At 34.5% G+C, this 15,528-nt stretch overlaps 3 protein-coding genes across 4 annotated transcripts in view; all 3 read right to left on the bottom strand.

The window, feature by feature from the left end:
• Positions 1-3,561, bottom strand: part of LOC107013452 (subtilisin-like protease SBT3.4) — an 18,034-nt gene extending 14,473 nt beyond the window's left edge. Inside the window, exons 1-3 of the mRNA XM_027915672.1 lie at positions 3,436-3,561; positions 2,186-2,359; positions 1,337-1,434 (exon numbers count right to left, since the gene is read on the bottom strand). Of these exons, the coding sequence (XP_027771473.1) occupies positions 1,337-1,357 (21 nt within the window). The 5' untranslated portion in view covers positions 1,358-1,434; positions 2,186-2,359; positions 3,436-3,561. The remainder of the gene's footprint in view (positions 1-1,336; positions 1,435-2,185; positions 2,360-3,435) is intronic.
• Positions 3,562-7,765: 4,204 nt separating this feature from the next.
• On the bottom strand, positions 7,766-10,024 carry LOC107015006 (transcription termination factor MTERF8, chloroplastic). Its single transcript, XM_015215154.2, has 2 exons — positions 9,696-10,024; positions 7,766-9,601 (listed from the first exon to the last, which is right to left on the bottom strand). The coding sequence occupies exons 1-2, from the start codon at positions 9,928-9,930 to the stop codon at positions 8,292-8,294; spliced, it is 1,545 nt and encodes a 514-aa protein (XP_015070640.1). The 5' UTR covers positions 9,931-10,024; the 3' UTR covers positions 7,766-8,291.
• An 880-nt stretch (positions 10,025-10,904) lies between these two features.
• LOC107012480 lies at positions 10,905-15,458 on the bottom strand. Of its 2 annotated transcripts, none has more exons than XM_015212340.2 (3): positions 14,387-15,458; positions 11,488-11,570; positions 10,905-11,383 (listed from the first exon to the last, which is right to left on the bottom strand). In XM_015212340.2, the coding sequence occupies exons 1-3, from the start codon at positions 15,224-15,226 to the stop codon at positions 11,278-11,280; spliced, it is 1,029 nt and encodes a 342-aa protein (XP_015067826.1). In that variant the 5' UTR covers positions 15,227-15,458; the 3' UTR covers positions 10,905-11,277. The 2 variants fall into 2 exon arrangements, with proteins under 2 accessions (XP_015067826.1, XP_015067825.1); XM_015212339.2 differs by having other exon boundaries at positions 11,482-11,570; positions 14,387-15,457.
• Between the last annotated feature and the right edge of the window lie 70 nt (positions 15,459-15,528).

The following is a 15,528-nucleotide window of genomic DNA, read 5'->3' on the forward strand; positions in this document are numbered from 1 at the left end:
TATAAATAGTAATCATTCTATATGCCACAAATATTAAAAGATTTGGTTAAAGTCAAAAAGTTGAAAGACAATATTCATAAATAAATATTAGGCATTTCTACCCTTTTAAAGACAAAAATAGTTCCAATTTTTTGAATATTTTTCTTTATACTAAAACATAAATTATTTTATTATGAGACCATTGAGTTAAATCAATATACAAAGACCATAATCAATGCCCACTAAAGATTTGCAATGTTTCATAGATAATATATTAGACAAATTACTTGGTGCAACTTTAATTGCTACTATTATTTTGAATAGTAATTGCAGTTATTGTATTCTTTCTTTTCATTGTGATAAGGAATAATATATTCATCTTCATAATTTACACCATCTAATTATCCTATTTATATTCCATATACATCTTTATTTGTTTCATGAGTATCCTAACTAAGGTTATTTTTTTCGTTCTATAGTTTAAATAGTGCCGCTCATATCATTATTGTTCTATTTGATTCATACTTTAACTAAATGAAGAAGTCTCTTGAATTATAATTGTTTATGGGAGAAGTGTTTACAAAAACTTGAAAAAATATATATACATATTGTTATGATTAGAGCCTTCAAAAGAATGTGTATGTTGTCGCATGTTTTTTTCTTTGTTTATTTTGTATATGTGTTTTCTCTCTATTAAACTTCTTTAATTTGATTTTCCATAAATTTTTAATTGTTTTAATTATATTTTTATTTAGGCTTAAGTTAATCTTTTGTGACTATATATAATGCAAATTGGCTAATTAATTACTATCTAAAGTTCTAAATTTACAGTTTATTGATAAATTTTATACATTAAAATAAGATTCCTCATTTGATGTTATTGTGATTAAACTTCTTTAATTTGATTTTCCATAAATTTATGATTGTTTTAATTGTATTTTTATTTAGGCTAAAGTTAATCTTTTGTGACTATATATAATGCAAATTGGCTAATTACTATCTAAAGTTCTAAATTTACAGTTTGTTGATACATTTTATACATTAAAATAAGATTTCTCATTTGATTTTTTGTCACAATTTTATAATTTCATTTGTAATTGTTGCGTTTTGTTATTCGCTACATGCATGTATGTACACGTAGAATTCTAATTGTTATAATGAATATAAAGAAAATAAAATGGGATACATCCTGAAACTAGTAAGCAGAAAAAACACCAACCCAGTTCATGAATTTGCAAATGTAAACTTAAACAACTCAAACACCAACCCAGTTCATGGTCCAAAGTCATGGGTGATACACAAATATTAGTTCAACCGAAATTCAAAAGAACACAAACAAGGACAGAAGAGAACTCACTGAGATTGCGAACAGTGGCATTGACTAAAATTCCCCATTGAACCTGGTCATCAACCTACTGCAAACCACTTTCATTGTTCGTAACCGGCTATTTGAAGCTACAAAGAGGTCAAACTCTTGTAAAATTTGTGAATCCATAATAGATATATACAACAGTTGAACACAACAGGATTGCAGATATTCAGAGAGATGAGTTCTTGATAAAAAAAAAATCAGAATGCATAAACAAATACTCAAAGCTTCGTCTCAGCTGGCAAGTAAGCACTCAAATTAAAAGAGTGGCACATCTAGACACCTCAACTTGGTCTCAATTGACAACTAAACACTCCCAACTCTTGGTTCTAGGTTGCTCATTACTTTTTTGGCATTCTTTCCATGAACATTGGGTTGAAAAACTCTAATGTGTGATGTGCAGGCGGATTGTGATCGAGTTACTGGTGATCTACTTCCAAAGGAATAGTGCTGCAAAGAAAGAGGTACGAATAATCTCTTAACCAGGAAGAGGCAGGGGAGGGCTTGGATGAATACCTTAACCCATTGATAACTTTGTGCATTAAAAAGGTCTGACATGGTCGCAAAAGCAAAGAAAGAAGAAGACAAATCAACCGAAAAACTCATTTTCATCCTAAAGATTCCATCTATACAGGCTTATATTGATAAGGAAAAAAATAAAAATAATGTAGCACTAACTTGGTGCTAGTACATTAATATCGTCAGAACCCTCCTATACACAAAAGCAAAAAGAAGAGGTTCTTCTGTACAAATATCCGTGTAATGAGTCTATGAAATTTACCAAGCTATTTTCATCTTGAAGATCAACCAAAAAGCCAAAAGTCATAAGCATCTAACCTTAATCTTCTGTACAGAATCTGCTTTTCTTTCAAAACATCTTGCATTTCTTCCCTTCCATAATTAATATCCAACAAACAGAAGCTGGTGTGGTTTTCCAAATCTTTCTCATAGGTTTCCAAATTTGACTTGCCACAGGACAGATTCTGTTTCAAATTCTCTTCTAACTTGGATCTATAATTGTGAAGTAGAATAATTTTTAGTTAACTAAATAGTAGTAGTGGTGATTTCAGGACCCTAAATACAACTAATCTTCACATGAACATGACAAATGCGTCAACTTTAAACGTGTTTAGGCACATAGATCCAGAGTAAACAGACAAAAATGATTGAATAAAGAAGACAAAAAAAAAAGAATCATATATAAAAGCAGAGTTTCTGAGTAAATATTAACATGCCATTACAAACAATACAACAGAAAAGATGGATCATCTTCGTTGGCAAGTGCTTAGAAGAGAGTAAACTACAAGCTTAACCCCACTAAATATATTTGCAGGAACAAAGACACCCTACACCCTCACATGGCATCATATATAGAAAAAATACATACAACACATTCCAACTTGTCTTTTGATTCAAAGTACTTCTTCTGCAGCTAGATATCCCTAATTCTGAAATTTTATTCCTTTTCTTTTTTTTTAATTGGAATATAGAATAGGAATAGTTGCTACTATTGTGGCCAAGAGTCTTGCATTTGAACCTGGTGCATCTCTATTTGCGCCTTTAACTTCAAACAAGCCCACTGTGATCAAACAAAAATTCTTTTGGGACTTTGCTCAAACATCTCCACGGCAACAAAATCTAGCCAAATGTATATTAATATCAATTTTCAAAAACTCTGCCTCTATGAAGCTGCTAGTTATTGAAATTTTCCATATTAATTTATTTTTTTCAGATTCCATTTGTGCAAAACTCAAAAAGTTTGGAAATTCATATTGAAGAGGTGAAAACCATTTGGGTAATTATCAGAATCGAACAATCATCAATAAATACAGAAAGAAAATAGATACATATAGGTAAAACAACACAGAAACGAGAAGGAAATGAATCGATGAAGATCCAAAGTCATCTCAATTGAATTCACTAAAATTAATCAATATACAAGAAGAAGGGTTTCAGCAAAACAAAATTGTATGTTTCATTCCTAATTCTAAGCAGTAACAGGAGATAGAGATAACACCCATGACTGATGTACCAAATTCCCGCAAAACCCCAACCCTAAGTCAGACAAAAATGGGGGAAAAAAGTACCTGAATACGAAAATGGATTCAAGAAACATAGCAATGTCTCTACTCCTTTGCCAATTTTATTCTCGTCACCATCATCTTCATCGCCTAATTTAATGGTAATGTGAAAGAGAATGGTAGTGAGGAGGAAGAGAAGAGAAGAGAAGAGAAGAGAAGAGAGAAATTAGATTTCAAAATAATTTGGAAACAAAATATCAATATAAGGAAATAGGTTGTTACAAAAGAGCCGTTCTTTGTGAAATTAGATTTCAAATTAACTAAGAACGTAGTAATCAAATTTATAAAATTTGTCCTCAATTTAAATAAGATTAATTAACAAGCTTCACAATTTAAATGAAATAAAATAACAAAAAAAAAATGAAGACAATTTTTTAATACTCATAAAATGTACTGGCTAACTTCAATTATAAGAACTCTTACTGATGTTATTGACAACAACTTAAGGAGAATATACTAGAACTTAACAGACAAATTTGTAAAATAAGGTTTGAAAAGATGGTTTCGATATAACGAAAAAATGGTCATATCATCATTTGAAAAGATAAAATGAATCACCTTTTAACGTGGTGGTTCCCCAATTCATTACAAAGGTATATACAAAGAACTTGGAATGCTCCGAAGAGCCAGTTCAATCGTCTATTATATAAGAAAAATAACACATGTCTCGTAATTTTTTAAAAAAATGCTTGTAAATGTAGAAATATGTGTTAAGACTCTTTATTTTATATATTTTTTCTCATCAGATGTGTAATACAACCTCTTACCCATATAATTCATGTCATTTTCAGTGATATATCAGATATTAAATATTCAAAAAGATTAAAAAAGAATCAAATATTTAACTTTTATAAATTCTGAAATGTTTAAATAGTCATGTTCTTCAATTCTCATATATACTTACAGTTTGAGCACCAAATTCATACTAAATATATGAAATTCTTCTTTATTCGATTTGAAATTTCAACTACAAGTTCACTAGCACAAAGTCAATGAGCCTCAATCACAAATTTAAATTAATTTCACAAATTCATAAGACCAATAATTTGTTGTCTTCAAGCTTTCTCTAGCTTATCAATGAAATTTTCAACTTTTTCAATACTCACCATCACACTTTATGTTGGTGGGTGATTTTGTTGAAGAAGAAGAGAAGAAAGTTTAGGGTTACGGTGGGAAAAGTGCTGGAGAAGAACAGAAATTAGGGTGATGCGGGAGTAAGTCAATGAAGAAATAAGTTTTTTATTTAAAAAGATAAATTTTTAAATTAAATATAATGTATTTACATGCTTGAAAGCGAGTGTATTCACACATTTTTCCAACTCAACAATATTTATGTCACATAGATTTGATTAATGATCGAGGAATTTCAAATATTGTTTTTTGATAAGTTTAAGAGTCCAGTTGGTAAAGTATAGAGTAAAAGGGTTCAGAATACAAACTCATACAAGTATAAGTTTAAGAGTCCAGTTGATAAAGTATAGAGTAAGTACATCTTTTTTGATTTTCCATCTGATCTGATGTCTGGTACCAAATTGGAGTCCGACTAAATTCAGATTTGTGCCGAAAAGTTTCAATTAGGGGTAAAGCACTCCCTTACAAAGGCTACTCTGAGTTCAGTGGAACTCGGACTCGAGACATCTGATTAAAGATAAAAGAGTACTTACCACTTCACTTCAGTAACCATCAAATTTAGATGTGATTGCGAATATGACTCACCTAATTGGACCATGTGATTGATAGCTAATTTTAACCATTCACAAACATGACAGTGCACCACTAAAAACTCGAGGGGTGGGGGGAAAGAAATTAGAAAAAATGTACACAACAAAAGTGAATCCAGAATTTGAAGGTTGATGGTGTCACATAGCTTTGAACATAGATGTATTGCTATTTACAAGATCCAAATAGGTTAAATATTTGGTTGGTTTGATAAAATTTGGCTTCAGTTCATATGTTCATCTTTGTGATTTACATAGATAAAATAGATCCAAAAATTTTTTTTATGAGAACTTGACACAAAGAAAAAGTGATTCAATGACGACATAACAATTTATCCACACAAATACCTCACAGTCTATATAACAAACTATAGATCAACTGATATGTTTGGGTGTCGTGTCACCCCAACCCATACACATAGATCCACCCACAAATACCTAGTTTAGAGATCATGTGCATCATAAATTTTCCCATAAGCCGCCCCTGGCAGCAACCATTATGATGTCTTCGAAGAACTATCAAACTTCAGTTATTTAGGAGAATTTTAGTAGCTCAGTTAGTTGACTACTGAACTTTCGCCTTATGAATGAGAGCTTGATTCTCAATTAATATATGCGTTTCATTAAAAAGGCAAATTCCATCTGTCGATGGCAATAAAAGTCTCTCTATGCTTGGGCAACAATTTCCAGTTATATATCTTGGAGCCCAGAAGAAGAAACATGTGTATTGTGGTTTTATAAGTTTGTGACTATTTTTCAATCACCTTGAGAATGCTGGTTATATTCCAATTAGCATTATTACAAGTGGATATTTGTCAGAGCAGCTAGAAAACTCCAATCCTGTCAAACAATAGAAATGGAGAAGGAAAAGATGTCATGGAACTAAAAATAAAGAACAGTTTAATTTTAAGAAAGCAGAAGTCTTTGCACATCCTACCGTACAGGTGAGACCAAATTATGGCAAGATCAGGAACTTATTGAGTTATACTCAACCTGAAAAGGATCTAAAATCCATTTTACCAAAGGTGTGCCCCTTTTGAACGAGAACCATGGGAGAGCAGGGTCAAATCCATCTTAATGGACAGAGTTGTCTTATACATGTACAAACAGAACGACAGAAGGATGCAAGCATACAGTGGAATATGACACCATGGTTATCCAAAAAACTAAGATATCTAAGAGTCTGGTGTAGCCAACAAGAATGAGCGTCTTAATCATGAAAACTAAAAAGGTTGCCCCAGCTGCTACAAATTCTATTAGGAAAAAAATTGTGAAAGCTGCTACAGAAGACTAAAGTGCTGATTCATTTTTATCAAGGAAAAAAGGAAGGATGTGTCAAATGGCTTACCAGAAAGAGGGAAATACCTCAACTTCATGTTCATACAGAACTGGTTGTTTGAGAGTTCAAGAAATCAACCAACATATCTTCTGCAGAGTTTCTTTTAATCATTTTAATTAGTTAGAAATCAACATGAACTAAACAGAAATTAGAGGTGAATGAAATTTTCACAGCTGAATAGACTCACAGACTAAAAAGAAGTGCACAGTTATTTTCACAATTGCTCTTTTACTAAACCATTCTCTATAGTACTCATGTTAATAGTTGATGCAACTCATGACCAAGAGTATTCCTAAAACAAACGGCTAGCACGTTCAAATGTTAAAGCAAGACTACAGAATCTTCTCTAACTGTTGTTGTCCTCCTATGATGCTCTAATAGTTTACAGTTCTCATTTCAGGCAACAGAGGTCCATGTAAATACAGAAACAAAGTTTATATATGATATTAAAGTTAATCTAGCTGAAGAAACAGAAAGCAGCTATGTAGTACCTTCAAAAGATAAGAAATACAAGGCTAGTTAGGACATCATGCACCATGTTTCTTTTCTTTTTCAAAGGACTGCAATTCTTACAGCTGGCTTTGTTGACTGAATCAATATTTACAACAATGTAATGAAGAAGAATTTGATCAATGCAAAGCACAGATGTCAAAATGTGTTCAACATAAAACCCTCCTAAAAGAAATTGAAATGACATATAAGTCAAATTCGTAAATGACTTCACTTAAAATCAAGCAACTTTCGGTGGAAATGTTTTCACTTAACATCTTCAATGAAATCTCTGCCATGGACATCAAAATATACGACTCTGGAGAGGTCCAGAGGGTAAGGCTTCACTGTTGACAAATGAGTCTCAAAAACTTTATATGAACATCGAAAACCCATTGCCAACACTAAGATAGATCCAAACAAAAAAAGTAAAGAAACCACGTTCCACATAATTATGTTGTATCTGACATAGTTGCGTAAGATAAAGCTCACTTGATGAGGAGAAGATATGAATCTATGGTTTATATGGAACACAGCTATTCTGCCAAAAATCCACAAGATTATTGTTTCTCCAGCAAAAGAATATGATTTATACAGTCAAGGAATTATTCAATCTTGTGCATCAGTTCAAAACTAAAAGAAGAATCAGGAGGCCAACTCGATTTTCAAGGATCAGATCACGGAAAACAGTGACACTTAAATCAACAAAAAATTCAAAACACCACCACAATGTAGTCTTTTCCTAGTATAGCTGTATAATTTGTCTTTAAAAAGCACATATGCACCATAATTTAAAAGGAAATATAGGCATAAGATAAATCAGAATTTGCAATATATGATACTGATTTACAATTTCAAAGAGCGTCAATATCAAAGGGATTGGCAGCTCTGTAGTACATTATCAACAGGAATAGCAGTTTCAATGTGCTGTCAACTATCTGTTGTGTGTATTGAGAACTTGCACTAATGTACGATCACTAGTTCATAAGAAGCCCTATTTACGAATAACGCAAGGAAGCTCACCATACTTTACTAGAAAGACAGCCTAAAAGTTAAAATCATGTCCTTACTCGGCCATGAAGAACACCAATACCTCAACATCCAATGCTCAGCCAATGAAAGAAGGTGTTGTTTATATTTCCTCCATTCCTCCATAGATATGTCCATAGGCACGTCCCGAACTCGGGCAGAAGACCAAAACCAGGAATCCGCAAAAATGAATTGATCTAACGGAACCATCAAACCTTTGGGTTTAACATTTAATAGAGATTTTCACATGATTATAACAACATATAATTTCTCAAAAATCATTTCGATCAGTCATCACTCTCATCGAGGCCACTAACGGCAGGAACTCGTCCCTTCCTCTTGCTTTTTGTTGAAAATCTTGCAGCAGACACACTCAGAAGTTTATTGAGTGACATGCCTTCCCCTAAGATCTTTCTTTTTTCTTCGTACCTGTGTTTAATCCTTCCGTCAAGCTTGTACCCAAGAAATGCAGGAAAAGCCAATAGCTCCCCAACTTCACGACCCATCTCCTCAACCAAGTAGTCCATCTTCTCTTCCAGTGACTCATGATTGTACTGTAATACCTGCGGATGTTTCATGCTCATCTCCAGAATGTCATCAAAAGTCAAGCCGTAGTTCAGAAATACGCCAATCACTTCTTGCATATTTTTGCAGCTAGTCCTGGTAACAGCTCCCATTGCCATAGCCAATTCCTTAGTATTCTTCTTATACCCAATCTTCACCAAAAAAACCAGCTTGTAAGCGAGATTCCCCTCAAATGACAGACTTAGAAATAAAGGAGCTTTTATCAAGAACCTGAATATATCATGTGAACTCAATCCACATTGCTTTAGAAAATCAATTCGAGGATGCAATTTTCTTTTCCTGCTGGCACTAAACATGTTGGGATAAACTAAAACAATTCGAAAGATCTCTTCCTCACTTAAGCCAGCATATGATTTCAAGAACTCTACGTGATCTTTTAAGTGATCAACACTGTATGCTACAACAAATGGCAACTTACGCAACACAGTTGCAGTTCCGGTCTCATCACCCCCACTCAGCTCCAAGAGGAACCCTACCCTGGGAATCAACTGGGCATCAAGGTCATAATTGAGAAGTGCTGGTCGGCGAAGGATCAAATCACCACCACCAAAACGGTTCAAGAAAGTAAGCATTCTTTCTATATCTTCAAATGACTTGAGACAAAATGCCTTTGTTAAGTTGGCATTGTTGAGAACGTGAACAATTGTGTCTTGGGTAATCCCAAATTCGAGTAACAATCTAACCTTTGTTCCAAATCCTTCAAGAAACCTTGGTTCTGTCGAGTTAAAAAGATGTTCAATCTGTGAAGATTTGATTTTTCCAGCCAATTCCAAATCACCTTCGATAAGAAAACTAACAAGGCCATCAATTTCCACAGCTGTTAAAACATCTGGTCTTTTCACAATCAATCTTGAAAGAGCAAGACCGCTGACCCCAAGGGACTGCAAAGAATGAATTCGCGTGCGTATGGATTCGAACGGCGTCAGGCTAATTACCGGGTGGGCGTCCAAAAGAGCTTCAGTATCAGTCTCATTGAACCCAATTTCTCGAAAGAGTGAAAATAGCATCACCCCTGAGAAAAGAGACCATTCAAGAGCAGTCAAAGAAATGGGGATGATAGAAACACATCATGTGTTTGATAGTTGACCTGAGAGAAAGAAACTCACCGGAATCGACGAAAGAATTTGTAGAGCTGTCGTTGATGGCGAGGGCGTTGCATTTGAGCAGTAAAAGCGTGGAATCTTGAGGAACCAGAAAGTGTAAAGGTAGTTTATCTTGTTTTTGTGGGGAAAATGTGAGTTTCTGACAAGGGAGCAAAGCAGAAGGAAAGAGAGTTCGTATGGGGGGAAATAAACAAGAAGGAGAAGGTGAAAGACGAAAAGATTTGGTGGGCGTCGACATAGTAGCAAAGGAAGCAACACTGCAGCCAGTTGCTTAGCGATAAGGTAGATGACGATAGTTAAGCTGTTGCTCCAAAGTGTCACTCTCCAACCAGTAACGGGTTAAAAAACAAATTTAGTACTGCTTACTAAATTATTTTATCATTTGAGTTTAAGATAATACCAGGGCGCGCCAAACTACATTAACTTTTTAAACAATTTTTACACCTTTGTAAATATTGACAAAAAAAAACTTTGGAAAAGATTGTCCTAGTTGAGTGTGTAAACCAACTCATGATAATATTATCGATAAGAGTTATAATTGATAAGAGTTATAATTGAATGTAATTTGTTCCTAGTAAAATTAGAACAAGAACCAAATGAAGAAATGATCTCCTATTATCATTGGTAATTTGAATTAAATAATGATTCCATCGTCTCTGTTTTATTTACTAGTCTCATTAAGAAAATAACGTTTGTTTCAAATCATGACTAATCTCCTGGTTTTCCAACATTTTCCAGTCAAGAAAACTTAAAGCGCAGCAGCCCCAACTTATGCTTTCAAAAAGTTAAGCCAAAAAAAGAGGCCATAAGAGTCCAATTCTACATAGTCCTGTGATCGCCGAAAGGTGGTTCAAACAAATGATATTCATCAGTAAGATTAAGCAATGTCTAGTTGAAACCACCAAAGATCACTTCCACGTCCAGTTTAAGGAGAGAAAAAGCAAGTGCTGCTTTCAGAATGGAAATGACGAAAATGCAAAACAACATACAGAAAAACCATTACTTACCCTTACTCGTTGATGTCTTCGACTCCCCTCTCAGCCAACAGAAAACAATTACTTGTCTAAAAAATTTAAATAGGGAATAGATGGCAAACCAAGAAACTGTTACATTGCCAAAATGGGAGCTTCAGCTGGTACTTGACTGGACTGTCCTCAAACAAATTTAAAACAGCAGATGTTTGAGTAGCCTGTATCAGTGTAACTTCACAACTCCAAGAAAAATTATATCTTTGATAAAATTGACTGAACGTATTCGACTTTGAGCAATGATAGCTTAAATGTTTGCATCCTGATAAGCAAAATAGTGTGTTGCATCAACAAAAAATTGTTACAATTATAATTCTCTGCACAGTGAGTGGTATTTATACAATTCTTCCTGCTCCGCTCAGCATCTTATATAATGGACTACTTGTTTCTGGAAACTGGCATGCTTAAATATTCCAAAGATGGCAAGGTACAGATGAATTTGCAATCAGACAACAATGTTTGGTTGCTTATTGAGCCTGACACTGTCGATGAGATGGCTTCAGAGAATTCTTAGCAAAACCTACTCCATTTTTCTTACTTGTTGGAATGCTTCACTGTCAATGAGATGGCTTCAGAGAATTCTTAGCAAAACCTACTCCATTTTTCTTACTTGTTGGAATGCTCTTGATTAGAACAACTGATGAAGATGCCTTCTTCAATTTTCTGTGAAATGCACAAAATATAGTCAGACTTTTTAGCATAGGTCACATACTCGAGAAAGCCACAAGGAAGACAGAAATTACAACTTAAGAAATTCTTACAAGTACCGTTGTTTCTTTTTGGAAGCCTGGCCAACAGAATCAGATGTTCTTTTACAAGTTCCTTCCAATTTATCATCCAACTGAAGCTTCTGCACAAGACAGTACAAGTCAAGACAACTCAAAAGACGATGGAACAATATTCTTCTGGTAAAACCAAAACGGCTACTGATAACCATTAGGTAACTGGTCTTACATCAATGCCTAATATCTATACACCAACCCCTTCACTACTTAAATGCACAGAATAGTCCATCAAATTTCTCATTCCTTTATGCATGTGAATTCAAGATCACGAACTTCTACAGCAACAAATTTGAATATATGTCTCCAAATAATTACTTTATGCACGCACGACGATCTGTTTGTGTTACATTTTTTATGTGCAGGGGTGGATTTATCTTAAGCCAAGCGGTGTTATATGACCCCGATTTGTCGGAAAATTTTACTAAATATGTCTATATAATTAAAAGGCAGAAACAGGAAGTAGATAAATTGAGTAAAATAATACCGCTTCGTCAGAAACTTTTACTAAATGTCTGTATAATGAAAAAGAATAAACATAACCGTTTGACAGTTGAAACCAAGAGCTACACAGCTCATTTGGTCGGGTGCCTCAATTTTCTACTAGATGTCATGAGGTCGAAGCTAGCAGCTTCATTTGTTGTTTTAATATTATTGCGCCTCATCTATAAAAGGAACATGTCCAGCCATTCAGTTCGTACCGCTGACCTCTTGAAAGGTTGATAAAACATAGAACATTAGACTAGAATAACATTTATTGACTCTTTGACAATAAACTATTTGATGGTTGAGAGAAGGATGGAGTTATGCTATTTTCTTTCTTTTCCTTTTCTTTTTTCCTTTCATCTATTTTCTGAACAATGAGTTTTTAGAGATTATTTGGTGCCCTGTATAAAAAAAAAGTACTTGGCATTATTTCTAATGAAGTTATTTCAAATACATTTCACAAATGAAAAACAAGAAAAGTTAAGAGGAATATACGTGGATGGTGTTTTGTTTATATTTTGTTAATTTTTAATATGATGTTATAGTGTTCTACTCATTTTAAAATGTGACATTGCTTACAGAAAATCTTGTGTGCTTTATTGTTTATGAGTAAATATAAGTCTCAATATGCAAGTAAATAATGATAAGATTGACCTAAAGAAATTATCGCTAATGAATCCACCAATAAGGACATAACTAGTTTCTAAACTATTTAGCAAATATATCTCGGCAAAAAGGGACATCCCTATTTGAGACACGTCATGTTCTTATAATCTCAGTGTCTTCATAAAGAGACAAACAGTGTGAAGAATAAAAATTAGATCACGTTCATAGGCCTTGTGAAATTAGGTATTGGGCCTAACTGGGACCCTAAAAGCTTAGCTCAAATGGAGAAAGATTGGCCAAGACCTAATTTTACATGGTATAATAGCAGAATTCATTTCACCCAATGTTGGGCTCCCACATCGGAAGTTAATGAGATGGGGGGTTTCCTTATCGGACTTGGGCAATACTCCTCACTTTGAGCTATCTTGTGTGAGTTAGGCCCAAGACCTAATTCTATAATCTCTAAGCCATTTCAATGGGAATTAAAGAAATGATCCTGCGTAATCTCTAGCAGAGAGTAATATACCCCAAATTCCATCTTTTTTACTACAATTTTTGTCATTGGTGGATCAATCTGATTTGAAGCCAGACTATAATAAAAATGTTGCATACCATACATTTGCAACATTCTAAGGAAAGGAATAGAAATAGATAAAGTTCGTACAACCAGACAAAACTTCATGATCCGACATAATGCAGTTTGCAATTCTATATCAAACTGAAATAATACAGGTCAGAACTATGCATCAGATGCTAAAGAAGCCACACTTGGCAGTACATACCAAATAGGGTCTTCAGAAAAAGCAAAATAACAATGCATAGAATAGGCCATTTTGTAACACAAAAGAAGAAAAGTTTCATTCGGAGAACAGCACGACTAGAAATGAATATCACCCCCACAATGTTGCAAGAGGTATACGATGCAAAGCTACCATAAATATCCAACACATTAATGTTGTGAATGTTTTGATAAAAACATGAAGTATAGCTAATGATAAACATGACTTAGAAATAGCATAGTAGCGACCCACTATCATCATTTTCCAACAGAAGGCATTAAGCAATATACATCATCAGAGTTTTCACTTCAATTGGAGCTTGAAATCCATATGATATAGTTGTAACAGAAAAGGATAGTCCATTTGAACAAGGAAGGCAAGTAACTATGCACTAAAAATTAAGCCTTCTTTAGAAAGTAACATGGTATGCTTCGGTTATCCTAAAGTAGCTCCATATGCTAAACCCTAGCCAAGATTAAACAATATACTGATGGCGAGAATACTCTTTTCAATAATTAGTTTACACTTACTTGTATCTACTGTTTTTGACAAGCAAGCAACTTAACGCAAAGAAAGTTGTAACATATTTGCTAGCTTGATATAATTAAGAATTCATATATCCATTGTGACCAATGTTCTAATTCACAGTGCACTTGTGAAGTGAAACCAAGATCAAATATGTAGGTCATAGGTTGTATGACCATATCACTAGCCATCATTTAATTGAGCATGCGTAGTTCCATTATATCAAAGCAATATGAGCTAAATTAATATGCAGATACATTCTACATGTGCGTTTACTACATCATCCATATGAGAACCACGAAGATATGGAAGATTTAACTTGCTTCTTGCATTATTGGAACATAAAATAACAAGAACTCTACATGATTAAAAAATTTCCATCAGTATTTGATCACATTCCATAAAGGTATCATAATTACTGAGTACTACCAAACAAGCATATAACCAAACATGATCGCTAGTAGCATAATTGGTTTAACTGAACTTACTTCACTGACTGAAGACTTGCATTCTCTCCCTTTTTCAGCATAGCCATTATGCCCGCTTATAAACTTCCGTTTCTTCTCGCCACGAACATCCTCACTTGTCACATCAACTTTCCTCTTCTTCTTCCCCAAATTCAGCGTCTTACTTTTTTTATCACGAACTTTCCAAACGTTCTTCTTTCTGAAAAGCAATTTCTCAAATTTCCATGGTGCACAGCTCGTATCTATCACCATTACTTCAGTCCGTGAAAATCCCATCAAATTGGCGTTGGACTTGTCCTCCTCTTCCGCTAAGTTCAAATTATGGCCCTCCTCTAATAGCTTGACCTGAGAATCCTTAATTTCCACCCGACATTTGTCCAGCGACTCAGTTTCTTCTTTCCTCTGACCACCCTCGACTACCGCATCACCGTTGATTTCCGATGAAGCACAAAACCTAGGGTTCGTCTGTTTGCGGGAGCCCCTTTTCACACTGAACTTAGGGAAACTAGTTGACTCCCCCATACAAAATAGCTCGGAGAGAACATTCGTAACTACACTACACAGTTCTTCGTTGTCTCCACTGTCATGTGATGCTGCCGGAGCTTGGTCCGGAGGGAGAACCGGTTCGTTCACGGGCCGAATTGGATCCGAGCTGGATTCCGAACCGGTATTATCCTTATTATTACTGTCTCTTATCTCAGTTTCGGTGCTAGGAGGAAGAGAATCAGATCCATTAGGAGTCTGGTGAGTGAGAAATTGTTCGAGATTGCAGTTGTCGGCAAAGGAGAAGCCTTTTGATGATCGGAGCCGGTCTAGCCAGTTTGAACCAGCCGATTTCTGGGTAGAAATGGAACAGAGCATTGTGGACAGTGAAATCAAAAGAGGTGAGCTTAGGGTTTACAGAGAGAGTTCATGCTTGATGCAGAGAGAAAGGTAGAAGCTGCCATCGGTGTGGAAATTGAAATATGGCAAAGCTGACACGTTGCTTGTATGTGGTAGGAGGGAAAATGGAAGAACAGACAAATACTATATATACTATCAGTAATTGTGATTAACAGACACCTAATTCTACCATCATTAACAACAAGATTACCACTTCTTTTTTTCCAACTTTTTTACAAATTTAAGATTTGAATTAAAGCTTTTGAGTTCGGTTCAATCTG

The sequence above is a fragment of the Solanum pennellii genome, chromosome 3, assembly GCF_001406875.1.
Source record: "Solanum pennellii chromosome 3, SPENNV200".
Taxonomy (NCBI): domain Eukaryota; kingdom Viridiplantae; phylum Streptophyta; class Magnoliopsida; order Solanales; family Solanaceae; genus Solanum; species Solanum pennellii.